We start from the raw sequence: 26,619 nt of genomic DNA on the forward strand, positions 1-26,619 counted from the left end.
AAATTCCGAGACAACGCAGCGAAAGACAAAAGAACGTGAGTCGGAGCGGGACATATAAGCAAGCAGTACTGTCTCTTCAGACTCTCACGGAAATACAGCAAGTTTGTTTACGTTCTGGGTGAAACGCACGTGGCCACAGAAACTCGCTCGTCTATTGGTTGCTATAATCCTAGCTCCTCCTACCGAGTAAGGACGGCTAAAATCTTAGGTTAATAGTGATATTCTACGTCGCTGGCAAAATTACGGTTATATTGAAATTAAAACCAATTGTAAAAGAATTAGGGAAATTATAGTTCTGCAAAATCCTTCACTTTTATTGCACCGCTAAATAGCTTTAAAAATATTTTTCGGCCCAAACCTTATAACGACAATTATATTAACATTCGCTCTGTAACTGATGTTGCAGTTAATTGGAGGAATTTTAGACAAGGCAATGTGCTTTAATACACAAAACACTCTTCGATTCGACGACATCAAGTATATAACAGTGGACACTAAAAAGCGGGAACACATGCGCAATGGAAACAGAGCGACTCCCAATATAAACACTTGGCGCCGGCGCGAGTCATTCACTCCGCGGTTTGCGAGAGGTAAGCTGGGCTTAATGTATTTACTGCGTCCTGCTAGATCGAGTTTTTACATTATTAAGCATTCAGCTGTTTTATTTTACAATGTGCCTAAATAAACATTAGCTGTAATTCTGCATCGTTCTGTTTTTAGCCAGTTAGCTAAATCGCGCAAAATTAATTTGTAGAGGCTGTAATCTAGCTAGCTAGCCGGATAGCTTTGCGGGCCAATGGGTTTACATTAAACTAACCCAATTTAACGCTATCTTTCTATCTGTCTTAAATAGTTAGCTATAAACTACACAGTAGTCACGCAGTTTTTTTATCGATTATATACAAAAATTAATTTTGGTTATATATTCAGCATGCTAACTGAAACTGCATTCACAATAGGTTTGCTCATTGGCACTAGCTGTAGATTTGGAGGGACAATATGGAATGGGGGGGAAAACAAGTTACTCTGAGGCAAATAAAATTATGCAATGGTACATGTATTTTATGCATCTATACTCTAGAGTAAGCAGCGTGGCATATTCATTTGCAGACTGGGTAAATAGGATGTACCTTTTTCAAATGTAGCTGGTTTGGTCTTAAGGAAACGTAGTGTTTCCAAATCCTGTTGATTATCTGCACCCGCCCGGGTTAATTTTGGCGCGTACAAGCTTCCGAATTTATAGATAAACTGCTATACTGTGTCTCTATTTGTTCATAATTATACTCCAGAATATCATTCGGATTGTTGTGTATATTGCAAACCATATTAGAAAGTTAAGTTAGATGACAAGAAAGTATACTTATCTACAGAATCTGGTCTGCTGCCATTGTTTTCATTCGGACTGGTTTATGAGAGAGAGAGAGAGCTTAGCCAAGACGATTTTCATATCCCGCGTTAATGTATGCTTCCGTCTTTCAGAATAACTGTTTCTTCCATCAAAGACGAAATTACAGCAGAAGCCATTATCATGACGAGGCGAAGGTAAGATGAGTCTTTGGTTAGTTCCGTCATTACTTTTCCATCTAGCCGACATGCATCGTAAACTGAACGCAGTTCTACTCTAGCAGTGGACGCCTTCAAGCTAGAGCTGAAAATGGAACCACGCATACAGACAAGGTAGCAAAAATTAAAAAGGTGCGTAGATCTTGCAGTCCTTTTTAATAATGCCTAAATTAAACCAAGTTATGGTTGTCCCTCAATTAATTTCTGTGTGATTTACATAATAGCAATGCAGCAGAAAGAAAACACTAACCAAGAGGCTAAATGGTGAAACACAGGTATGTGACTAGCATGGCCACAGTCCATAAAAAGCTTGACTAGAAACTAGAATATTGGTTATTGGTTGGTGAGGTGAACTGAAGCTAGACTTGCATTTTTGATGGGGGGGGGGGGGGGTTGTTGCTGGTTTTGATCAATATAATTACAACTGTCTCCACTATTTAGAACTTGCAAGCCCAAGAGGCAGTGTGTAGAGCTCAGGTTCTCATGGCAGCCCCCATGGAGGGGCTTCAGGACTCATTTGGCCAGTCAAGCTCATTCCAGCGTGCTCGGCCATCTCCGCTGCCTGAACTCAGGTCAGTTATTCAGTATGGCTTTACTGTTGTCTTTTTGGTTGTAAATTTTGGCAAGGGTTAGGTTACTGAATATTTTTCTGACATTTAAGTGTTCATTACCTCTGTGTTGCCAAACAAGTTTTAAAAAGGCATGGGAACAACAGTGTCCACACACATACTCATTTCTCTTGCCACTTGAATACTTTAGATGCAATTTGTGCTGCATATTAATCCATTTTCTACATGTTCTCATGTCAGTTGGGGAAGGTCAGAAGATGTGTGGATTAAGATGGTGAGTAAGGAGATGACATACAAACACAGCAAGACCTGCATGGAGAGGCATCCCAGGCTCCAGCCCAAGATGAGGGCTGTCCTGCTTGATTGGCTCATGGAGGTACTTACCTTAGTTGTCAGACCTTGTACTCTGACATACTTCACAGTTCACCATTTTCAGTGTTTCCCATATTAGACTATTGGCCTATTACATCCCATAATAGTCTTTCTGAAGGGCATGTCACTGAAGTAAACATCTGTCTCATCTATCAATGCATGTGGTGAAATCCCCCCCCTCCTTCTCATGGTGAATTTGAGCCTCTATTTCCAGGTGTGTGAGGCATATGTGCTTCACAGACAGACGTTCTACCTGGCGCAAGACTTCTTTGACAGATTCATGCTCACCCAAGAAGACGTGGAGAAGGAGAGGCTGCAGCTTATTGGCATCACTGCACTCTTCATTGCCTCCAAAATTGAGGTAAAGATCTAGTTATGAAGTACTTTAAACCTGATTCTAGAGGTCTGCCTAGGTGACCTCTTTATTGTGTTGTGCTAAAGGGCATGCAACATATAAGAATGGTTGGTTTGTTTGTTTGTTTCTGAAGTTATTTCAATATATGAAGGAGTGGAATGTAGCTAAATGTTGCACTTTCCTTCAGGAAATATATCCACCTAAAATTATGGAGTTGGCCTATGTCACAGATGGAGCGTGTCTAGAAGAGGAAATCCTACAAATGGAACTTATTATGTTGAAAGTATGTTTGTGTCTACTGTTCCTGCTTGCCATGGACATAATGGGTCTTGTTTTCAGTGTTCTCATATTAATGTGGAAATTAAAATGTTCAACACATAACATATGAAATTCTACTGAATTAACTTATTTGGATCTCTCCAAAATATGGAAAAGTAATTGGTATTGTTGCAAGGAGTGTCTGGCCACATGCTCACATTAAATTATCCATATGTTGGACAGGCTTTAAACTGGAATCTCTGTCCTGAGACAGTTGTTTCATGGATGAAGCTCTACATTCAGATGGCATCAATCTATGACTTCACTAATCTACTGGTGCCACAGTTTTCTCAGGAGACTTATGTACAGATCACACGGGTATTCAAAAAATTTTAATGTTATTTTGCCTAAATTGTGTGTGCATGTGCACATGCAGTTAAGTTCTCAAGACTTTTTTCTTAGCTTCTAGATTTGTGCATCCTTGATATCAACTCATTGGACTTTAAATATGGAGTGCTGGCTGCAGCAGCATTTTGCCACTTCATATCATTTGACATCGTGCAAAAAGTATCAGGTAAGTGCCAAGGTTTACTTTTCACCTAAACCTTGTAATTTCTGGATTGACATTTTATGGACAACAGGTACTTACCCCCCAGATTTTATTTAATCCCTGGTGCTAGTATATTGGTACTACCTCACCAGGGTTCTTGTCCATGTTCCTCGGGTGTGTACCCTGAGATTGATGGACTAGAGTTAAGGGGCATCTTCTGATCTTTTAACGAAAGATCAGTGATCATGCAATTTGGTTAGATTCTTTACCATCTAACTACTGCCTAAAACGGTGAAGTCAGGTTACCAATAGCAACCACTCTTACAAGATGGCAGGACCTTTTGTATATGAATTATATTACTCGGAAGTGGTTTTGTCCAGAATTTGGGCAATTTGCAGCAGGTTCTTGCAACATGCTGTGAAAAGTGAAACAATCACAGTATGAGGAGTGGTAATCTTCGTGGGGAAAGTACAAACCCTGCAGTTTTCTCTTCCTGTGGCTACACTAGTTCCTCTTCTCTAGCCTCATTGCACATGGCTGGACCGTGCCATCTGTTGACTCCATCAGTGCTGACACTCATCTGAAAGGTGTCAGTACGTGTTGGCATCCCATTTTGCCTTTCCACCCAATCTTGTAGCCTGGCATCTCCGTCAGTATAGCGTTATGAACTTTCATCTTTACTCCACTGGTTTCCATTGACGAGATGCATCTTGTTCTCTAGACTTAAGTCATTTAATTGAATTAACTCTGAGGGCTGGTTTAACTACTAATTTTGCTGTAAAGTGTTAATCATTTAAATGTATTAAAAAAAAAAAAAAAATCTACTCACACCAGACCCAACTATGGAGGTGTCTGAGCACGTACTGAAGGGTTTAGCATTTTCCCTGATTCAGAATACTCAGTTCAACTCCTCAGCTCAGCACATCCTTCGAGTGGATGTGGTTGTTATAAAGGTCATCCTTCCTGAAGTCTGAGGTTTGACAACGCTGCTGCTACAAAACTAGATATGCAGGGGCAGTGGTAGCTCAGTTAAGGTATCCGACTTGTGATTGGGAGGTTGTTGGTTCAAGTCCCACTAGCATCAGGTTGCCATTCTTGGGTCCCCGGAGCAAGGCCCTTTTAACCTTTTAATTGCACAAATTATCCGTCATAATTGTAAGTTGCTATGGAGAAAATCGTCAGCCAAATGCCGTAAATGTAAATATTTTCCGAAACCGTTGCTGCAGTGTTTGAACTTGGATCCTAAGCATGGGATTGATTTTGTTGTGTTTTTGTTTTTTTTTTTTGGTCCTGTGGCAGGTTTGACATGGGAGGATTTGGAAGGATGTGTGAACTGGATGGCCCCCTTCGTTGAGGTCATGATGGGTTATGACGGCGTGAAGCTCAAACACTTTGCTAAAGTTTCCTCTGATGACAGGCACAACATTCAGACTCACATTGACTACCTCTCAATGCTGGTGGGTTACACTGACATTCAACAGGGAAAAAGATTAACAAATTTTAGAAATGGTGGTCAGTGCTTGGTTTTTAAGCGTCCTCTTGGCTAAAACATTCTGTTCGTTTGCAAATAGTTGAGTCTGCTCAAAGAGCGTGGCCTCTTTTTACGTGTTGCTAAAAGCAGTTGAACTAAACGCACCTGTCTTTGCTCACCCCCCCTCCCTTTCCATTGACAGCATGCAGCGCAGAAAAAATGCACTATTCGCATGGATGGTGTATTTCCCCCAACACCACCCAGCAGCACTGAGAAATCCAGCACATCCTGAGGGAATCAGCACCTGCCACCAGGTTGCAAATACCAGTTTCACGTCTTTTAGGCCCAACAGCTACTGTACCAGGCTGCCTGTACCCTTCGGACTGGGACATGACTAATGCTGTAAAACATGGGTAGGAAAACTTGTAATAGTCCATGACCTGAGCAACGTCCAGTAGCTGCAATGAGTCTGGCAAAGATATATGCTCAGGTTTTGTGGGGTGGTGGTGGTTTGGGCTTTTGTTTGTTTTTTATATTTTCTGTCCCCATAACCCTGATGGTAGCTTTCAGAAATTGCTAAGTGTGTTTTTTAATTACTTGGTTCATTGTGTGGTAAAGCTGCACCCTGAAGCTTTATGCTCAATATTGAAGTTTGAAACCACGAAGTGATTTAAACATTCCTAAAAGGCAGTATAATTAATAATATGCTTAAATGTCTTGGGGCATGCAACCTAAGTCTATGAAATGTAACGGTTCCATGGCCTTTAAAACCATATACATCCACACAAAATGTGCAATACAGTATACTATTTTAACTACAAAAATGGGTTGTAATGGTACTGCAAAAAGGACCAAACTACCAAATTTAGTGTCTTAAAATTACATTAATATTGATTATTCTATCTGAACTCCTGCAAACTTGACTTTCTTGTGTGAAGTATGTACAGTATTTGATAAACCTGTGTACAGAATACAGAATCTACCTATTTCTAAATGCATTGCAAATAAAATATTTATGATTGTTACCCCAAATCCCCAGTTAGTAATTGCTAGGTCTAGCAGGGCAGTTTTTTTGGTGCAAGAGAAATTTGGAAGACAGAATGCATAAAAGTGTAGCCATACCTACGTTTACAACATTTATAAACAAATTTACTGCTAGTAAACAGTTCTTCCTGATGTCCTTGTGGTGCCATTTCAGCAATTTCTGATTTGTAGCTTATTTTTAAAATGTGGCTATAGTTTCATCATAGATCTTTAAGTCTGTCACTTTTTTAAAAAGAAATGCAAAAATTGTTTCTAAATGTATTTATTTTGGTATGTAAAAAAAACAAACAAAAAAAATGAAATGGGTTTTGGTTTTTTTTTTTGTGCATGTGAGATTTTACTTTAAAAGTAAAGTTTTGCCATGGCTTGAAGAAATTTCTTCTTTCTCTTCTGAGCTGCAAGCTGCAGGACCTCCTCAGGGTTGCTAGAGTTTAGCTCCGTCTGCCCAATAGCTTTGATCTGTTTAAATCAAAGTTTAAAAGGTCAGGGCCTGCTTCAGAACTTCTTCAGCCTCAAACATACAGGACACAAACTCTGCAGTAACTGGTCTGCAGCAAGCAGTGGATTTCATTTACATGACACTAAAGTAAGATCTCAGTGGTCCTTCATTTCCGGTGCAGCTCTATTAAGAGTCCATTGAAGTGTGTGTGTGTGTCCAATACTCACAGCAACTTGCCTTTTCTCAATCTCGCCACGTTTGTGATGAATGTCTGAGAAGAACAGTTAAAGATTAAAGCTCAAGTTCAAAGCAGTACAGAAAAGCAGATTTACACATACAAAGAAACTGGAAGGATACGTGTCAAGTACTCCAGAATGGTCACATCCCAGATGTAGTCGTAGAATGAGTCCATGGCATCGTGACTAAAAGGGGTTGGGTTTAAATGTATTAATAAATTTAGAACACCCAAAACTTAAGGGGGGGGGGGGGGGGGGGGGTCTGTATACCTGTTCTGCTCTTGCAGAGCTTTAAAAGCAGTCATATAGTCCACTTCCCTTAGAAACTGGCAAAGGACAGCAACCTGCAAAGCCACATTCAGTCATGATTTTTTTTTTGGATAGGGTTAGTAAATCTCATGCAGCTTGCTGTTTTTCTTACCTGGGTATGGCAGTTCAGCAGAGAGCAACACTTGATCATTCTCTTCAGAACCTAACACACCAGGTTATGGACAGCTATATTAGAATAGCTGTATTATAGGGCAATTGACAGTTAAAAGTGTATTACATAAAGATTGTAACACTCATTTGAAGCTTCTGGTTGGATCAAACATTAAAAAATGCCTAGGGCTAAGCTAAAAACACTTCTTTTGTTCACTTGAGTGATAATGGAGGAGGACACAGGCCATGTGCGGCTATGCAGGTACCTGGTCAGTGTAGACATCTGGGGGAACAGGCTTGGTGAAGTAATCGGAGCACACCGTACCCGCCTGCAGGTAGTGGTGCATGGCAGCAGAATACTGGTTGGTGACTGCTCATAAAATGAAGGGGAAGTTTTTGTTTGTTTGTTTTTTTTTTAAAAAAGGCAGACACTCACTTCTCCCGTCTTGTGGGAGAAGCTATTCAGAAACCCTTTTCTTTCTTGAAGCATCAATGTGTGAATTTAAGCAGGACATGGAAGGAAGATATCAATGAAAAGCTAGTAGTCACCCACAGATAACCCAACCGCTCAAAAAGGTTTTGGAAGTGTAAAGATGTTTTACAAATCAGCACTTGCCAAAATATATGTCAGCCTGGGTGATGAGCCAGGACTGGTTGTTGGGGTTGAGGCTGAGGGCGTACGTAACTAGCTCCTTCATCGTCACAACAACAGCTTCCACGTCCACAGACTGCATGCTGGGAGACATAAAACATTGTCGCAGTCATAAGCTCACAGTAAAGGTCATTTTCAGAGCATGTGCAATCATAGGAAGATGCAGTGTCTGACACTGTATTAAGAGGCCTCGTCTACTTCACCAAGAACTGCAGCAATCCAAACCCCAGTGTTGATCGCACATACTGTTCTTCTACACATATTTCAAATGTAAATTGTTTCAGAAAAACAGCTCATGTTTTCAACATGTGGTTTCCAACTAGGGTATAGGAAATACACAAAGCCGGTAATGCACGTCCCTGACTGAGGAATTGACTCACTTGCTCAGGGAGGTGGGCCATATGGACAGGTGCTCTGCTGTGACTTCGTTCACAATGTCATCCTGGACAAGGAACATCAATATGATACTCAGTACTTAATATCTAAAAATCACATGCTCGGAAGAAGTGATTTTAACATTGGGAAACAAAACTGCAGACAACGTCACCGTTCTCACCCGTACGATACTGTGCAACCTTACAAAGAGGGAGATGAGTGTAGTCAGCACCAGCGGCTCCTAGGAAACACAAATCAACATTCACATAACGCAGTGTTTTAGGAGTTTTTAGATGCTTTGAAACTTATGCACAATGATTCTCAAACTCACCCTCAGTTTTTTGACAAATGTAATGAATTTACTCCTGAGAGGCAGAAAACCACAGAGAGAGAGACAGAAAAAAATGTGTCATTTGTCAGTGATGTAAAGGACTTTTCACATCAAGTTTACTTTATCAACTGTACTTGGTGGCCTTTAGTCCTAGCTCACTTCAGAACTCATCTGTATGGGTCATACACTACTCTTGGTCTCTTAACAGACCTCATTAGGAACTTGTTAAATCAGCTGATGAATTTCTCAATCTCTGAAGCAGGGATAACAATATTACAGTGCTCTGGCCTTTTAGGGCTGACATTAGTAAATCTTACAAGAGCGTCACAGTTTGAGTCAACCCCAGATGTAGTGACATCCTAACTACTCTATTGGCTCTATTGATATATTTGTGTGGGGAAAAAAATATCATATTCTTCTTGAAGAATAGGTATTCAATTGCCCATCTTAAATCATGAATTCAAATCGTGCCGAACCTCATGTTATCATCTTCCATCACCAGAAGCCAAGTGTGTGTCGACTCTCACCTGGGCAGAACGCCGAGTGAGGCCTCCCTCTGTTTGATGAGGCTGACGCGGCCATCGCTGGCCCGCTTGTGTTGGCTAGAGACGCTGCAGATTTGCACCACTGTGTCCCACAACTCTTTAGCTGTGCGCCGGCTCTCTTTAGGACCTGGGAGCTCCTTGCATGTGGAGGCCAGCAACTGGCCCAGCTACTCAGGAAGAAACGTGGAAACATTAGGGCGAGAAATCTCAGCTCCTGTTCTAGGAAGCCATGAGCCTCCCAGCAACACGCGCACAAGGCAAGGGAAAACTGCCTCATGCATTTAGACATCATGCATTTAGCAAATTAAGGCTTCTTTAAGGACAGCACCCTGTGCCAGGTAGTTTAAAACAAAAACTGCTTTTAAAAAATCCCAGTGTACAGAATATCCCAGAATACAGAATCCCAGAATACAGAACACTGTTCTGAGCACTGGCGTACACCATTTTCCTGATTTCCTGGGGGTGCGGGGAGGTGCCAGTAAGTAATTTGCTTTTACCTTAATGTAAGGGTTGTTATTCACCAGCGACTGAGGCGCCTGCAGCGTTAAGTAATCATTCTCTCTCCAGTTCAACATGAAGGCCACACATTCCTCCCCGACAACCTGCCTGAGTGGGATATCTGAAACACATTATGCCATTCCTCATTTCTAAACTGATGCAATCGACATCCAATGAGCTCCTAGGACAGGGGATGGGCGGAGCTCGTCTTACCATGGATCCTCATCTCCAGATAGCCGCGCACCCTGCTGACCAGGTCCGGAGGGGGTCTCTCCGCGTTGCCCTCAGCTGCAGCGGCCTCGTGCGCCCGCACCTCCAGCAGCAGTGTCTCGTTGAGCATCACCTGACGTAGTTTCGGCGAGAACTCCGTCACCAGCTCCAGGCAGGCGGAGAACAGCTGTCGCCCGTGAGCAAAGTCCTGGAACGTTTGGGAAATAGGAGCTTCTAGAAAAACACTAGTCTAAAAAACTGGTCTCAAAATTAGGTTTCCGATCTGGATCATTTCAGCAATCACAACTCCAGAAATTTTATTACATTTTTTTAAATAAATAAATCGACTTTTTATTCAGAGAAAAGAATTTAGTATGCATCTAGATTCCAAATTTCCATATAGTCAGCACATACTGATGATGTTTAAGTTGGCACACCTTTATTGTTACACAGTGAAGACCCTTGGCCATAAGGATGTAGACAAGGTCCCGTGTGAGGTTGTCCTTAATGGCCAGTATGACGTTTATGTAGTTTGCTGGAACTTCCCACTAGAAGAAAATAAAGGAAGCAGGGGAAAGACTTTTAAATGAAAATGTAAATGTAAAGTCGTATGGATGTCAAAAGGTCGCAGGTCATGTTTAAAAAAAAAAACCTATAAAAATGTTTCTATTCTAACCCACATTCTATTTTTTCACTGGATTACCTGACATACCTGCTGTAAAAGAGCAATGTCACAAATCTGTTTTGCACAGCACCTTTGACCCCTAAACATTGACCCTTCCTGACCTTGCTGTTGACCCTCCAGAAGGCGCGCTCGGCCATGCCGTGGAGCTCAATGAGGATCTGTCGAATTTGCCGGGTGTCCAGCGAGAGAATGAGCTGTTGTTCCAGCTGGCCGACGTTCACACTTGCAGACGCTGCGAACGGGTGCATACAAGAAAACGTGCATAACCAATAAAGAAAGATTCAAAACTTGCATGGGTAACGTGATGGTCATACCCGTAACGTTGTATGAGATCGCCGTCATACTCTGGTGACTAGCGTACCTGGGATGTCGTAAAAAGAGGGCAGCGGCTTAGCGCTGAGATTCACCGTGGCTGACCGCTTCCTCATCTGGTCCAGCAAGGTCTTCTTCTCTTCATCCTGGAGCAGCTCCATGAAGAGCTTGTGGGATGACACCATGTAGGCCAGTGGCACCTCCTCCAGCCTTTCGCAAAGGCTCCTGGGCACAAACAGTCTCAGGACTAAACATGCTGCCTCTATGCTGTGCAGAACATTGGACATTGCATTGGACATTTTGACTTTGCAGAAAATCTGCAGATCAACTGCTTCTTTGAACCAATTACTCATGAAACAACTTTAACTAATTACACTTGTGCTTTACTTAAGAAGGTTGTTTAGATCAATTAAGAATACTGACTTGAGGAACAAGGCCATTTTCCTTCTGGATGCCTCTGAAGTATGCTCCTTATCCAGTGACCTCAAACATACCTACAATAAGAGAGGTCCACCCAGGAATAAAAGCATTTGCTGGTGTGAGCCAGACATGAGGTACTCTCGTTTGATAGTGACAGGGGGGCAGGCTACGTACCTCCAGCAGGAAGGCAATGGTCCTTTTGCTGGGCCTCAGCAGCAGCTGCTGGAAGCGCATGCTGAGCACCTGGCCCTCCAGGGCGTCCCGCACTGCGTTGCAAATGCACAGTTTGTGGCACACCTCCTCCAGAGCCTTGTCCCTGTGCTCAACATACACACACACCAGCGCCAAGATTCACACAGGGCAATGGTAGCTTAGTGATTAAGGTACTTGACTCGTAATCGGAAGGTTGCTGGTTCAAGCCCCACCACTGCCAAGTTGCCACTGTTGGGCTCCTGAGCAAGGCCCTTAACTCTCAATTGCTCAAGTTGTACTCATTCATAATTGTAAGGTTTTTTCTGTATAAATGTGTCAGCTAAATGCCATAAATGTAAATTCAGTCGACTCATTCTTCATGGCTTTCAACTGATCTGCATCAAAAGACGGCACACACGGGCAGTGCCCTCCAAGGCTACTGTGACAAGCCGCTCACCCCTGCTGAACTCTATGAGAAAGCTCCAGTTGCACGGAGTGCCGGAAGCTGTTGGGGAGGGTTCGTGTGACGTTGTCTTTGATAAAGGCCTCGATCAAAGCCTGCAACCGTGAAAACAGACACGTGCAAAAAACACTGAGCTGAGGCAGCTCTCTCGTGAATGAAATAAAATACAATCTAAAACAGACAAACAAAAACATGCTCCAGAGTCACACATGGGCTGTACCAAGTGCACCAGGCTGCATTTAAAAAATAATAATGAATCATTTAATTTAGGAGACTCAAGATGACGCACCAGTCTGAGGAGAGAGGACAAGTACGATTACTCGTACTTGGGAGTTCCTTACCACCACAGTGCATGGTGTGCAGAAAGGAGAATGCCTGCCTGATCATAGTCTGACCTGGTAGTTGTGGGTCCTGATCAAGTTGTTAATGAGGCCATAAGGGGTGAGCTGGCTGTCACTGGGATCCGAGGACCCAGTAAGGGCCCTGCATGCTGTCCAGTAGCCGGCCAGCCGCTTCTCATCCAGGTGACAATGCAACGGCTCCGAGTTCAGCTGCAATATAATGTATGTTTTGGAAGGCATGTCTGCAATTCTCAGAGCCAATCGAAGAAAATTAAAGGACACGCACAGACGTCATTTAAGAGGACCAAGTGCATTTTAGTTACCTTTGCCAGCAGTTCCCTTGTTTTGCGGAAGTGCTCCTGGGCTTTCACATAGGCCGAGGGATCGGAACAGCCTTGCTGAAAGTAAATTCCTCCTAAATCATAACGAACCTGCAAGACAGAACGACCTCTCTTTACCAAACCCCAAAACATTAAACAAATGTCTGTCAGTTCCATTGATATTATGAGGCTAGATCTTGGGACTGGGAAGAGTTCAAAATTGCACACAAACGTTTCCATACATCTCCAGGAACATTTAAAAGAGCAACTGCTTTTGGCACAACACCTTTTGTGCCACACCTGCAATAAATAAGTGTTTCAAGTCTGAACCATGGCAGGTGTAACGCACCTGACAGTGGAGCTCGTCCGCGCTAATCCTGAGGCCAGCGGTGGACGATTCCGTCTCTCCGTTGGCTGCACTCGGATCAGCAGCCAACAGGTCCAGGGTGCGCAGAGTGTGGACATAAAAATCCTTCTTGATGTTCAGGGCTCCCTCCAGCACCATTATAGAGTCTGTCGCCTGTTCTTTCAGCTGGAGATCCAAGATGAGAACAGTGAGACGAGGCCCACATTGAGGCGGAACATTTAACAGAGGCTGAAGACATGGCATACAGTAGACCATAGACCACATTTTTAAATGGTCTTTAAAAAAAATAAAAAATAAAAAAAAAGAAGATGCTGACACACTAAAATTCAGGTGGGACAGTCACGGGTGCTATGCTAATCCTCCCCACTGAAAATATCATCATTTAGTGCAAGCTTATGTTTAAAGCACATCAGTGGTAGCTCAAGGGTTAAGGTACCTGACTTGTAATTGAAAGCTTGCTGCTTCAAGCCCCATCACTTCCACTGTTGGGCCCCTGAGCAAGACCCCTTGACCCTCAATTGCTGAAGTTGTTCTCAGTCGTAATTGTAAGTCACTTTGGATAAAAGCGTCAGCTAAATGTAAATGTCTAGGAAGCGACTGTAGGAGTCGGCACTCAAGCTCTTACCACACTCAGTATGTTGTCTGTCAATTCCTTCTCCTGTTGAACAAGATTCATCCTGGCAGAAAAAAAGTAAACAACAGAAAGTTGATCCAAGAGCAAATCACCTGACAATAAACTAGACACCTAGGATTGGTCAGACAGAAAGAGGGGAGGCTTTTTTTTTTTGACTAAACAGGGTTATCTAAACTCATTATGAAGCTCAGACCTAGACCACACCTGTGTTTTAGAAACTGACTGCACTTTTGAGCCAGCTGTGACATACGCACATGTTGAGCTGATGGGGTCCGGGCTTGGCTTGTTTCTCAGGAAAACTGCTCAACACTATAGTACGAATTGCCCTTGAGAGAGAGAGAGAGAGAGAGAGAGAGAGAGAGAGAGAGACAACGTTACAGCCCAGAAATCGCTCAGCACATGACCACACACAATACAGTTTCATATAGAATGCGACAACCTCGAAGACCCGAATCCCGAACTCACCAGCGATTGTAGATCAGAACTGCCATGGCAGTGGTGGGAGGCAGAGTGGGCAGGTCCAGGTCCACGTGTTTGACCCCAGGAGGCACTCTACTCACACACAGTAGTTCATTCAGCAGCATGTTGAGCACCGGAGTGGTCAAGCTGACGGCACACACGCTCAGCATTAATGGGGACAAGGCGACCTAGTAAATTTGCACCTTCTGAGAACACAACTCTGAACATGCAGTCAGTCTTTGGTGTGTTACTACAGACCCTTTCTCCAGCACGTCCAAATCCCATCTCAGATGTGCGGCAACCTTGAGAGCGAGCAGTTTCAGAGTTCGGTTTCGTCGGTTGTCCACAGGCGGCTGGACCTGGTTTTGTTCGTTAACCGAAGGCTTGGAGGCTTGTTCTAGGAACTGGATTACAAGATGTACCGCAGAAGGGTCTGTTGGTATAACACGAGGGGAAAATTTGGAATTACAATATGTGAGCCAAGTCAATCAAATATGACAAAGAAAAAGAAAAAGCCAGTCAATAAACTCCATTTTTGTTTATGTGAATTTTGAGACACTACTGACCAGGGTTTGCTTTCTCCAAATGCTGCTCTATTAATGAGGGATCCAGAATAAATTCGAACCAGGAGGTCTGCGGTGGCGTGTTTGGCCGACTGCCGCTTACTGCCTCTCTGTCTGCAGCTTCGGCACTCATGTTTACCTGGTGTACAAAATGCACAGACGTTGCATGCCAAAGCAAAGTACATAATAATAATACAATAAAAAACAAAACTAGATCTAACAGGACAGATAAAGCAAAATAACAGAATTCTTACCTTTAATTTACTCATCATATATATTCAAACGTACAACTACAGTGTGATAAGACTTAGCTAGCTAGTTACGACAGTAGCAACTAATCATGTGGTGCCGTTGCCAGCACGTACAATTCCAGATTAATACACTGACGACCTGCAGTATTTTCGCAGTTAAAACTTTGTTTTGGCTACCGTAGGCTAACCATAGCCAAGACCATAGCCAAGACCATTAAGATCTCATAACGAACGTAAAGTAGAAGGTAAGTAGGTTAAGAAAATCAACTCACCGTACTTATATTCTATGGACAAAGGCTTTAAATTTGTTAACTGTGCAATAAAAAACATGAAAGAGAAATACACCATGAATATATCTGATCAAAGAAACACTCATTCACAGCTTCATTTTTTTTCTTTGTGTAATTCATTATCAGTTTAAAAACAAACGTACCGCCACCTATTGCATTGGAGTGGCCAGTGCACCACTGTCAACATGTTCTATGAGAAAAAGTTAAAGCGCCTTGTCAGGTTCCGCCTTCACGCCAACATTGTTTCGGAATTTATAGCTACATAAACAGACAAAATATATATTTTTGAATTGTTTTTATAATAACCTTATTGTTGTTAATATAGTTGTAACAGTTGAAATAAGTTGAAGTTGCGTTTCCTGTAATTAATTTTGTTGATGTAATTTTAATTTAGGCAACGTGTGATTTATATATAAAAACATGTAATTTATAAAAACAGGTTCTATAATGTCATACGCATGAAAAGCCAAATTCTTAATCTCATTCCTTGTTTACATTTATAAATAAAAATATTACAACTGACCTTGAACGCCCGGCCAGTTTTGTCCAGGTGATCCGAATCATGGTAAGCCACCTGACATTTTAAAACTGTTTATAGCCCCTACTTATTTCAAGGAATGGGTTGTAGACACCAAATTTCTTTGATGTGGTTTTAATCGCAAACATGGTCTCCTGTCGATCGAAAGCGTTCGTAATTTTGTTATTGTATTGCACTGGGCTAGTTTTTGTACTAAGTTCAGAGGTCTTAAATCCAGCTTCATTCGAAAATGTTGACGCAAAAAGTGATTATATTTACAATGGCGATAGACAGGTTGAAGATGATCTCTCCGACCAAGTGCACTTTGGAGATCGCTTTCAGGAGGATGGGTTAAGAGATCACCAAAAATATTTATATGAAAGCGATGTGCACTCAGACGATTTCGCTTTCTACGCAGCACACAACGCTGAATCTGAAGACGTCACTCAAAAGGCTGTGTTAAAAGAGACCCGAAGACATTCAGCAAATTGTGGTGAAGATTTTGTGACGGTTGTTTTGCCTTCAGGTTTGCTTTCTGAGGTGAAGATCTTTGGTAAGCATCCATAGCATTATCTTTCCCCAGAGGTACCTAACTCTGGTTATGGGGAGTTGGTGGTTCTCTGCTCATACATTTCTGCTAAACCTAGTAAATAAGTTGAATTTTGCTAGTTTACAAATGGCAATAACCAGACTGTATGAGCTCCCCTACTGCATGCACTGAAGTGAAAACCCTTTCGCAGACTTGTGGGGAATGGATTCTGTCCTGGAGGCCCCAAAGGCCTGTGGATACTCTTTAACCAAGGAGCAGGATCAGAATGTCCTTCGTGTTAGCTACTCTGGCTGTCGAGTCACGGTTGAGGTGGGAGATGGCCGTACAATGCCTTTATTTTTAATTTTTTTCAAAGGTCAAGGTTGTCTTATTGTTTAAATGTGTTCAGGAGGGCAGTTATACCATGCGAGTCCTCTATCGTGATGACTCGGGGCAAGTCGAGGTCGCTACAGTTTCCTGCAATGCCTTTTCCAGCCACACCCCTTCTATGAAACCACGCCTCCTTCAGTCGGACCAGCCATCAAAGCCAACCCCACCACACAGACATGGGGGTAAGGAACTGCTTGTTCCATAGCAGTATTTCCAAATGCAAGCTGGAGTGTCACTAAATCATTTGGATGTCATTGCACTAAGCAGAGTATACAAATCTTGAGTTTCCTAAATAATGCTTGTTCATTGCTTGTTGAGAAGTCTAAAATGCAAATTCCATGTAGGCTGCATCATTCCTATGAGCCAGAGACTGGAATGTACTGCTTCTGGATCTGACCAGTGCCTGAGTAAAGGATGCTGTATAGATGTGGAGAACGACACTTGTTACTACCCTATGAATGGTAGTGTGCTGTACCTTGAACACCTCAATGACTATTGCCCAATTGTAAATGACTATCTAATCTGGGCTTTGTTTTTTTCTCTCCTCTGCTCATACTATCAAGAATGTACGGCTGATGGGCAATTTGTGTTTGCCATTTCTTCTGATGTCATGACTGTGAACCCTACGAGTCTGGTTGTGGCAGAAAGGCATGACTGCAAACCAGTCAAAGCCAACAAGAACTTTGTAATTTATAAATTTGGAGTGACTGAATGTGGAACACATTGTTATGTAAGTTCTACCTGTTGTGGTTATGGCTGACTAAGCTTGGCGAAAAATAACTTGATATCTTTGCTCTAAATCAGAACATTGGAGAGACCACTATATACTTGGCTGAATTGCAGACAGTTGCAAGAAAGCTTAACTTAAAGTATGGTGTAATCACCAGGGATAATTCCATCAGGCAAGTTGTGTGTGTGTGTGTGTGTGTGTGTGTGTGTGTGCACTTCTTGGAAGCTGTTTTAAAGAAAACATGCCACACTGTCTTAAATTGTTTTAGGTGTTCTTTTATATTTTAGTTTTGGGTTCTAGTGCATTGCCAAACCCTCTGGTGTGGAGATGTCACTTGGCATTTATCCCCTCATATGCCATGTTTATCTCTTTAGGTTGATGGTTGAGTGCCGCTACCCAAAAGGAAGCATACCAAGAGGCAGTGCTGGATACATGGTAATGAGTGCCAGCCAGCCAGCCCTAGTGATGTCAGAGGGCCTGTTTGGAGTTCAGCTCAGAATTGCAGAGGGTACCCAATATTCCTGCTTAAGTGTTCCCCTTAAGGAACTTGCTAACAAACTCTTGTATGTGAACCGGCCTAGTTAACGGTATAATGCCACGCAAAATGCTCTGATCCTAATAACTACCCACTCACTAATCTCATTTCCGTTAGACAAGACCTTCTCCAGATTCTTTCCTCATGATCATCAGCCCTTGAGGGTTCTCCTGGGCCAGTCGGTGTACCTGGAGGTACGAATAAATTCACCAAACCCCAAGGCCACTCTGCTAATTCACTATTGTGTGGCTTATCCTCGCTCTGCAAAAAACGCCTTGGTTCTGCTACATGATGGGTAAGCCATAAATTGATTTTTAGTGGGAATTAAAATATAAACTTCATTATTACATTTGCAGCATTTGGCAGATGTGCTTATCCAGAGCAACTTGCTTATTTTAGAAGTACAATGGTAGGTCTACTTTGGAGATACTAGCTGCATGCGCTACCAGTTTTACCAGGCAGCACATTATGGACTGGAAAGTGCCTTACTGTGTGGTCTCCTCCTGAATCATTGTGTGCTCATGTTCAGTGTCTTGTGAACATGTAGCACCCCTTGTGTACAAATTGATATGTCATTTATGATGGCCCTCTCCTCCAGAGTGATGGTTTGTCACACTGCCTTTGGGGAATGTACCCTGTGTGCATGCGAGATGGCCACCATTCATTTACCCATGCTCCTCACCAGGGGTTCACGTTGGGCCTTGTACCCTCCTCTCCTGATTGGGGGGGTTAACCACTGGTTATCCATTCCATCTGAAGTGGTGCAGAAGTTGCAATTTCAAGTAGTTGTAGAACCTGCCCATGACTTCCTTGACAAGCGTTGACTAAAAAGAAACAATTCATTTTACTATCTGTGTAATATTTTGCAGTTGCCCCAACCTTCTGGACTCTGAGAACACCTCAGTCCTCTATATGGCAGACCTGCCCCAAAATCGACATAAACGTCGTTTTGAAGTGAGAGCCTTCCAGTTCATGAAACAGTCCACCAATAAATACCTCAATGAGGAGGTAAATAAACCCTGCACTATGCCAATTTGGTAATTACTTTTCCAAGTCACTCACTGTAGTTTGGGTTTTTGTTTTGTTTTTTTTGGCCCCCTCCATCAATAGATCTATTTCATGTGCTCAACTGAGGTGTGTATGCCGTCCAAGACTCCATGCAAAGAAACGTGCTTTGATGGGAAGGTGGGTGTGTCTATGCAGTAGGTTGATGTACTACAATTCTGACAATTTTGCAGGTCTAATTTTACTTTTAGATACTGTTTTACAATGCCTTAATTTATTCAGTCTCATTGACTGACTGAGGAGTCAGACATGTAATGGGGCTTTGTTAGGAGTATTTTCAAAAATGCGGGGAATTACAGGCTGTTACAAACATTCTTATTTCTTCTAAATGAACATGTACAGATATATTAAGAAATGTAAAGAATATGGGTTTGCACAATACTGCAGCCAACCAAGTAACCTGTGCAGAATTAATCATGCGTGTTGGCAGTGCCTTTTTGCCCCCCCCCCCCCCTTCCATGAGTAATGGCATAAAGAAGACTCTTTGGTGTTATGAACTACAGAAGTCCCTCTTTGAGGGGAGTAGTTGGAATTGGTGGGGTCCAGGGTGAGGTAGCTGGTGTGTAGGTTTTTTTTTGGGGGGGGGGGGGTTTCCCCCCTTCTCTCCCCCATTTCCTACTTCTGTTGGTAAAAGGGTCATAAAGATTAGACAGGTTTGCATCTATGCCCTCTTCTGCAGATCTGATGATGCACTACCACCATAAATCAACCTAGAACTGTACCACCAACTCTTCAGCAACTCTTCACCTTGTAAAGGTGAGATGGAGTCGTCAGAGTAGGGAGAAAAGGTGCTCTAGGATGAAATGTCTTTGAGCTACTGGGGTGTGATCCTGGCCTTTTCAAAACATGCAGTAATATGTATACAGCTTGTTGGCTGATTTACAATCGCCCATTGTCTGCAAGCTTTTTTTTTTTTTTTTTTTTTTTTTTAAGTGATTGACACATTTAGTTGAGAACCTACTCCTTATCTTACTGGAGTAACTTCTTTTGGTTGCTTTAATCTCTCTCGACTTTGTGTACAGGGGGTCAGAACACTCATTTTAAATTTGGTGCCATGCTTAGACCCTCATCGGTATAATACAGGCAACACTGTTTGGTTTCCTAATTCAGTTATTTAGTGTTCACCATCTGTCCACTTTAGTTTCTGCTGATGGGTCCCATGTCTGAAGTCTGCCTATAGTTTCAGGTGTCTGATATTTTAACTGAAATATTGCATGCCAGACTTGTGCAGTTTATTCCTTGTTTTGGAAAAATAATGTAGTTTTGTGTAATGCAACAAAAATGACCATGTACTTAACTGCACCAGATTCCCTGAATTTCATAAAGCTATGAAGTTTGTGGGGGGGGGGGTGTTTTTTTTTGGTTTTTTTTTTATTAATATGCCATGAATCTTAACTCCACCCTCTCTCCCCCACCCTGTTTAGCCTTGAGGAACGAAAAGGGATGAAACCGTGCTTAAGCGCTCAATGTTGGTATTTAAGTTAATAAAATGTAAAACTTTAAATGTTTCAGAGGTGTCTTTTCACATTTGCTAGGAAGTGGAAAATGTCTAGACTGATGAACAGGCTGGGGGTGTACAGCAGGCTGCAAGATATTGTAAATAAAGCAGGAGGCTAACAGAAAAATGTACAACCCCAAGTATTTCTATTGAGGTATTTATTCATTGATTTTTAATGGCCCTTTTTTGGCCTAAAGGGTAACTTCCCAAGGGGGTGGGTGGAGGAGGTGAGTTCAGTAAATCTGGTCAAGGCTGTTGTCCTTGGATCTGATTGCTACTTGGACTCCAAGTATAAGGTGAATTTATACAGACACAGAAGGGTCCATAAGTGACTATACTTCAGTGTTGCAGTTTTTACAGTGGCAGGTGCAGGGTGGGTGGTTAACCCACCAGTATTTCCTATTTTCATCTGTTAACTCTGCAGTTTTGTTTGTTTGTTTTTTTTTAATGGCATGGTTTAAGCAAGAGGGTACCTGATGTTTTAGGATACTGATTGTTTTAATCTTGTATCTGAGGCAAGGCATTCCTTGTTCAGTATCTGTCTGCATCTTGAAGAGTGACCATTTGATGACCAGGTCATTTGTATGCTAAAATCATCAGTTGGCCCATGTTCTGATAAAGAAGGTACCAGTTCATTAATTTTGCTATGTTACAATTTCATTTTATTCAGAATTTCTAGCCTCAGTCCTGCTTAACTGGCACTGAAACTGCATTTGCCTTCTTCATTTTGAGCAAGTTTCTAGATGTAAGACTTGCATTCTAAAATTGTGTTGTAGTGAAGTACACAAGGTTTCCAGAGAAACAGGACACTTTGGACAGAGGTCCATTTAGCTATGCAAGCTAACTACTTTTGGAAGAACTCTCCCATTATGTGAGTGTGCAGAATCCTAGATGAATGTAACTAAAGTGCTCCTGCTGTACAATGCTCTTCCCTGCCAAAGAATCCTATTCTATTGGGTAGATTTAATATCAAGTTCCCCAAGAACTCTAACTTCCTGGTAGCAGTGGCCTTTGGTCATAGCATCAAAGTGCAATGTTTGGAGAACTTCCAAAAATGTTTGCGCTTACAATCAGTGCATCAGTCACTGATGGTGTTTGAACTAATACAAGCTAGTTATCACTTGTTGGCTGCCTAGAAATTTGATGCAGTTGACCAGAACTACATCCATCTTCTCTGAAGGTGGTTCATCAAACCACTTTTACTTGGTTCTCTTGGTAACAGATATTTAATCTACTCAATTCACTGTAAACACCAAGCCACATTGTCCTCCACCAGCTTCCCAAACAGGTTTTTAATGCACTCGGGCTAATACAGGCACTAATGCTTTTTCAATATTCAGTCTGTCTTTTGGGCTACACTTACTGGACACTTTTTAAAGCAACTTTATAACTCACTACCCCTTGAACTATTGAGGGTTCAGGGCCTTGCTCAGCAGCACAACAGTAGCAGCTTAGCAGGGGTGAGGCTTGAACTGGCTTCTCATTTAAAAAAAAAAAAAAAAAAAAAAACTTGTAAAAGTACTGAACTAGTGGTGCCCCATGTCCCTCTAAGAGTTGATTTTTCTATTTCCATTGGAATATGTTAAAGCAAAATACCCCATGTACTTTAAATGAATCAGGTATGTTTTAAGAACAAGGGCTTATTTTAAAAAAGGTCTTATGCTTATTTCCAAACAATATTCTTTAGACATTTATTCACAACATGGAGGTAAATACCAAGAATAACAATAGGACAGGGCCTATTTGTCATAATTGTAACAAAATTTAAATAAACCGCAAGAGCAGACCCTGTTGTTCTCCACATGGCCTCAGTGCCCAATGTCCTCACATCATCCCAGCGAGGTATCCAAACTGTGCTCAAACTAGAGGATGTTAAGAAAAAGTCTGAAATAAAAACTAGTATCTGTATTTGGTTGAGTAATCTTTAGGAGAAACCACAAGACCTCTCCCTTTCCTTGCACCTCTGTAGACAGTCTCAATAATGTCAATCATTTCCTGTTTGTCTTCCATGGTCCAGTTGATCTTGTTATTATTTCCTGTTCCAAGGTCAATCATGATGTGCTTGTTCCTGTGGTACAGATGTGCACAGCAGGAGTTTATACATTGGTTTAAATAACAATTGCAGCTTAGAGTCTCACTACTTTGTCTTAAACACTGCATCTTTTGTGAGTTAAACTTCATTTTTTTTTGGGGGGGGGGGGGGGGGGAATAAAACCACTCTAGCTCTCCTATGGGGCTCCAAGTCAGCACTGCTGGATGTCAGCACTAAACTTTAGGCATTAACCTCTAACATTGTCACCCTAAAGCAACCTATTCAGTGACTACATTGTAAAGAATATATAAAACATGTGTAGGAGTTCTGGGATTTTAAGTGGATATTTCATGTCTATTTTTAAAATATTAAACTTTTGATTCTTAAAATGCATTACATATACTCCCTATAGTAACTTTTGGTGTCTCACGGGGCTTTGCTTAGGGGATTGTCTAGATCATTTACACTGAAGGTGTAGGATTTCATTGCTTCTACTACTAGAAGCCATTAAATGATACTGAATAAAAGTGATCTGGCCAAGTGTCTTAAACATACCTGAAAAAGAACATGACTGTGCAAGGGTCATACAATTCATACATCTTGTTGAAATCTGGCACTTCTGTGATATCCACCAGATAAATCACTGCAAAATTCTTGACCTGTGGGTTAAAGAGAAGAAACAGCACATGAAGTAGACCAAAATTAAAACTGTGTGAAACAGTAAGAAATGCCAAATTTGCAAGATACATTTTGCACTTCGGTCCATGAATTCACAAACATGTGATCCTCGTATTAAACAAGTCCCAGGATATGTTTGAAATAGCCACCAACATACTGGTCCCTGTGGTAGTATGCCGTATAGAAAAATGCAAACAATACTATGGGGTCAGATGAATGTATGAAGGTTCTGCAAATATTTCCCAGCCACTGCTGCATGACAGAATGCTGTACACCACAAGCTCTGGTCTTGCACTGGAATATTTAGCCACAGTAGTAGATCATCTTTCCTGTACTGGAAAAGATCATTTTGGTTGCACACAGCATACTTATTTGGGGCTCAAACACACAGTGACCGAATATGTATGCTACAAATTCTCTTTGAAAGTGTACACAGAATGCAAAGAACAGTTGGTGAGCATGCATTATAGGAGTTACATACAGTAACCCAAACAAACATCTGCTGAACCTTCACACAGACAATAACATCTATCTGTGGACTTAATCAAATCACACCAAAATGCGGCTACTGCCTATTGGGAAATTGAATATGTATGTCTTAAGATTGCTGCATACAACAAGGCTTTCTATTTTCCGCTAAGGAATGAAAGAACGCCACAGAAGTTGAGGGGATATATATAAAATATAAAATATTGTAGCTAGTTTTGTAAACACGCTCTAAATAGCCAGTTACACTGAAATTAGCAATACCTTTTCAGCGATGCTATACAAAACTTCATCCATTTTCATGCATGTGGGGTCCCAGTCGTGGCCAAATCTAATAACAAGAACACGGTCCTCTTCGGATAGAATAGCCTGATCCACTTGCCACCCATTGTGGAGATGAGGGAGCATATACGACATCCTCGGTTAACTAAGAAATAGGTTTCCCTAGAAAAACAATAGTATAACAATTTAACAACTCTCGTAGTAATATAATGCTAGCTCAATTAGCTAGGTTCGCAATCTTAGCGAGTTATAATTGCACTAGCATAGCACACAAAAGCTAAAATCCCATAAGTTACAAGTAACCAGTAACTACTGTCTAAACAGGAAAATGTATGACACGTGTAAGACAAACTAAATGTTTTTCGTAACGTACCCAAGCTTGTTATACGCACAGTTAGCTAGCCAAGTAGCTATAACGTTATGCATTAGGTCACTAAGCTAACCTAGCTAGCTAAGAGACATGGTAAATAAACACCTAACTAGCTAGCTAGCTAGGTTAGCTAATGTTAGCTGGATAGCTTGAGTCGACCGGCTCTGTACAAGCTAGCTAACAATCAGCTTCGTGAAAACTGCACAACTACTGCCACAATGCAGTTCAAAACAAGACATATAGTAGACGCAATAATTTGTTACCTTCAACAAAATGAAAGTAGACTATGCGACGTATATTTTTCTGTCTGGTCACTCGAACGTGGACCAGTCGAACACACCGCTTCGCAAGCAGCGAGGTATCTTTTGGATGATATTGTTAGTTGAATCGACCCGGTGTGCTTCGTGTGCCCCCGTGTGGTTGAGACGTGTCTCTGCAGGTCGGAGCAGTGGGCGTTTCGAAAGTTACATGTAGTTAACAATGTAATATGTTCTGTCTTTGTAACCTGTAATAACCATACTCCTTCAATCCCACAGGGGTTGTTGAATAAAACGCAGTGTGTTGTCAGCAATTCTGCATTTGGTCTTGCCCTATGTCAACGTCACATGCCCCTTACAGGTGGAGACTTTATAAAATAGCCTGGAAATGATCCGTGAAACCACAATACATTGATAAGTTATGCTGGTTAGGGCTGCAGCTAAGAACAAAAATGCATTACATTTAAATACCAAATTATCAGAGACAGTGTTTTTTGCTTGTTCCATACATTTTACATCCTAAGATATCAAAAATATTCTGTTTTATGCAATTATTGGCTAGAGAGCACATAATAAAATACAAATACATCGCTGTAGCTATTGCCATTCTGATGAAACAATTTTGTCAATACACAGATTATAGTTGATATTTTACAGAAAATAAGCACGCTACCGATTGTACACGTGTTTACCGCACCTTTCCCAACAAATGAGGATGACGAGCAGCAGCGGGAACTTTTCATTGGCTACTTCTTTCTGATTGGCTGAGAACTTCTGGCAGCAGTGGGTGTGACGCAAACCCCAGCGCGAGAGCATAAAACGATTCGTAAGCACGTGGGATGAGTTTGAGCGCGCCTCGTGCACAGAACTGAAGAAGCGCGAGTTCGTGCGAGAGGTTTGTAGCAGGGCAAATGAATTTGTGCGAGAGCAGAGTAAATGTGAGTTTAAACGTGTGTATTTTGCATGCGAGCAGAGGAAATCCGTGAGTGCTGCGTGAATCGCGCTCTCGCATTTAAAGAATGTGTTCTCGACTTTTGGCGGCAAAAATAACTCCATATTCAGATACCCCGTGATGCCAAACGAGAAAATTGCAACGATTAAAAGCTGGTATTATAGCCAGGAAATTATTAAAAGACTGACTTTTAAAAAAAAAACATTTTTTTACATACATTTTAAGAACTTTGTATTGCTATCCACATAAATGAGATAACGTGAAGTTGGCTATCTACCTAACCACTAACGCTATAGCTAAAACATTCTGCGATTAATGTTTACCATTAGCTAGGCTATTTAGCTTTCTACTTGGCGAATTGTAAGTTAAATAAAATGTTAGGTCTGACACCGTTTATTCAAATCACATGGGTCGAGTTTCCACGTTTGTATGAAAATTGCATCGGCGTGTAAGCGATTTGGGTGTAAAAGCTGATTTCTGTCTGTAAAGTGTCCTTGAGTTTGAGAAAGGTTTATCGCGATGTAAATGTGGATAATAAAATATTTTAGAAAGATGTCTCTTTCATGTTTACATTTTCATAGCTTTATTCATTAAGATGATGAAACTGTTTTGTGTGTAATCAATAATGCTAATAAATGGCTTCTTTTAAGAAAATACCAGTTAGGTTTAATAATCCTTTAAGTTGTATAATTTTATATTCATTTAAAGTTATATGAGTGTAATTTAAAGATGAACAATAAATCAAATGACAGATCTTCTGTTAAGGATAAATTTGCCATTGTCTCATGGTTTTATTATTTTTGGTTTTATTATATTTATTCACCTAGCTGCCCAGCCAGGGACCTTTATTTTGATGAGTGACATACTTCCATCCCGCAAGGGGCTTTTCCCCTTCAGGGGATTAGTGCGGGGCTGCTGCTGGATACTGCAGGCTTGTGGTGGTTCAGACGTTGGGCTCTGTAACACTGTTCTTTTCAGGATGTAAATTCCTATGAATTGAGTAGTGTGAATCAACATACACTGTATTTTAACAGGCTAAGAAATTGTACATTTAAATTATATCAATCCTTCACTGGGATGGTATTTTACAAAAAGAATAACAAATAGTATGT

The 26,619-nt window shown here is 41.5% G+C and overlaps 4 protein-coding genes across 6 annotated transcripts; 2 read left to right on the forward strand and 2 right to left on the reverse strand.

The window, feature by feature from the left end:
- The first annotated feature begins 562 nt into the window (after positions 1-562).
- LOC113586489 (G1/S-specific cyclin-E2-like) lies at positions 563-6,432 on the forward strand. Of its 2 annotated transcripts, XM_027024640.2 has the most exons (12): positions 563-590; positions 1,480-1,542; positions 1,626-1,695; positions 1,788-1,838; positions 2,005-2,135; positions 2,373-2,508; positions 2,719-2,865; positions 3,047-3,142; positions 3,361-3,495; positions 3,580-3,691; positions 4,968-5,125; positions 5,342-6,432. In XM_027024640.2, exons 2-12 carry the CDS (start codon positions 1,529-1,531, stop codon positions 5,429-5,431), a joined length of 1,140 nt encoding a protein of 379 aa, XP_026880441.2. In that variant the 5' UTR covers positions 563-590; positions 1,480-1,528; the 3' UTR covers positions 5,432-6,432. The 2 variants fall into 2 exon arrangements, with proteins under 2 accessions (XP_026880441.2, XP_026880440.2); XM_027024639.2 differs by lacking the exon at positions 563-590 and having other exon boundaries at positions 1,304-1,542; positions 5,342-6,431.
- An 8-nt stretch (positions 6,433-6,440) lies between these two features.
- ints8 (integrator complex subunit 8) lies at positions 6,441-15,285 on the reverse strand. Of its 2 annotated transcripts, none has more exons than XM_027024636.2 (28): positions 15,169-15,285; positions 14,649-14,784; positions 14,341-14,515; positions 14,089-14,229; positions 13,878-13,949; positions 13,615-13,666; positions 12,972-13,154; positions 12,626-12,733; positions 12,357-12,512; positions 11,956-12,056; positions 11,481-11,622; positions 11,310-11,380; positions 10,936-11,111; positions 10,676-10,806; positions 10,327-10,437; positions 9,893-10,097; positions 9,679-9,800; positions 9,164-9,348; positions 8,637-8,670; positions 8,487-8,546; positions 8,311-8,372; positions 7,895-8,013; positions 7,545-7,648; positions 7,280-7,330; positions 7,129-7,202; positions 6,980-7,044; positions 6,850-6,893; positions 6,441-6,642 (listed from the first exon to the last, which is right to left on the reverse strand). In XM_027024636.2, the coding sequence occupies exons 2-28, from the start codon at positions 14,776-14,778 to the stop codon at positions 6,526-6,528; spliced, it is 2,991 nt and encodes a 996-aa protein (XP_026880437.2). In that variant the 5' UTR covers positions 14,779-14,784; positions 15,169-15,285; the 3' UTR covers positions 6,441-6,525. The 2 variants fall into 2 exon arrangements, with proteins under 2 accessions (XP_026880437.2, XP_026880438.2); XM_027024637.2 differs by having other exon boundaries at positions 6,527-6,642; positions 6,860-6,893.
- Positions 15,286-15,983: 698 nt separating this feature from the next.
- Positions 15,984-19,093, forward strand: LOC113586487 (zona pellucida sperm-binding protein 4). The gene is made up of 11 exons (XM_027024635.2): positions 15,984-16,053; positions 16,122-16,256; positions 16,444-16,562; positions 16,642-16,804; positions 16,967-17,083; positions 17,186-17,352; positions 17,427-17,524; positions 17,727-17,860; positions 18,005-18,182; positions 18,757-18,895; positions 18,998-19,093. The coding sequence occupies exons 1-11, from the start codon at positions 15,984-15,986 to the stop codon at positions 19,091-19,093; spliced, it is 1,416 nt and encodes a 471-aa protein (XP_026880436.2).
- A 2,619-nt stretch (positions 19,094-21,712) lies between these two features.
- On the reverse strand, positions 21,713-24,679 carry txnl4a (thioredoxin-like 4A). Its single transcript, XM_027024633.2, has 4 exons — positions 24,562-24,679; positions 23,911-24,090; positions 23,038-23,141; positions 21,713-22,518 (listed from the first exon to the last, which is right to left on the reverse strand). The coding sequence occupies exons 2-4, from the start codon at positions 24,061-24,063 to the stop codon at positions 22,347-22,349; spliced, it is 429 nt and encodes a 142-aa protein (XP_026880434.1). The 5' UTR covers positions 24,064-24,090; positions 24,562-24,679; the 3' UTR covers positions 21,713-22,346.
- Positions 24,680-26,619: the final 1,940 nt, after the last annotated feature.

This window comes from Electrophorus electricus, chromosome 4, assembly GCF_013358815.1.
Source record: "Electrophorus electricus isolate fEleEle1 chromosome 4, fEleEle1.pri, whole genome shotgun sequence".
Lineage (NCBI taxonomy): Eukaryota > Metazoa > Chordata > Actinopteri > Gymnotiformes > Gymnotidae > Electrophorus > Electrophorus electricus.

Coding starts and splice junctions, on each gene's coding strand:
- LOC113586489 (XM_027024639.2), top strand. CDS start 1,463: ATGCTTCCGTCTTTCAGAATAACTGTTTCTTCCATCAAAGACGAAATT. Junction 1,696..1,787: donor AGGTAGCAAAAATTAAAAAG/GTGCGTAGATCT, acceptor TTTACATAATAG/CAATGCAGCAGAAAGAAAAC. Junction 3,692..4,967: donor CATCGTGCAAAAAGTATCAG/GTAAGTGCCAAG, acceptor GTCCTGTGGCAG/GTTTGACATGGGAGGATTTG.
- ints8 (XM_027024636.2), bottom strand. CDS start 14,778: ATGAGTGCCGAAGCTGCAGACAGAGAGGCAGTAAGCGGCAGTCGGCCA. Junction 10,438..10,675: donor TCTGGAGGGTCAACAGCAAG/GTCAGGAAGGGT, acceptor ATTTTCTTCTAG/TGGGAAGTTCCAGCAAACTA. Junction 10,098..10,326: donor TTCACTGTGTAACAATAAAG/GTGTGCCAACTT, acceptor CAAACGTTCCAG/GACTTTGCTCACGGGCGACA.
- LOC113586487 (XM_027024635.2), top strand. CDS start 15,984: ATGGCGATAGACAGGTTGAAGATGATCTCTCCGACCAAGTGCACTTTG. Junction 17,084..17,185: donor TTGTTACTACCCTATGAATG/GTAGTGTGCTGT, acceptor CATACTATCAAG/AATGTACGGCTGATGGGCAA. Junction 18,896..18,997: donor ATAAATACCTCAATGAGGAG/GTAAATAAACCC, acceptor CTCCATCAATAG/ATCTATTTCATGTGCTCAAC.
- txnl4a (XM_027024633.2), bottom strand. CDS start 24,063: ATGTCGTATATGCTCCCTCATCTCCACAATGGGTGGCAAGTGGATCAG. Junction 23,142..23,910: donor TGTATAGCATCGCTGAAAAG/GTATTGCTAATT, acceptor TTTAACCCACAG/GTCAAGAATTTTGCAGTGAT. Junction 22,519..23,037: donor ACAGTCATGTTCTTTTTCAG/GTATGTTTAAGA, acceptor TCTGTACCACAG/GAACAAGCACATCATGATTG.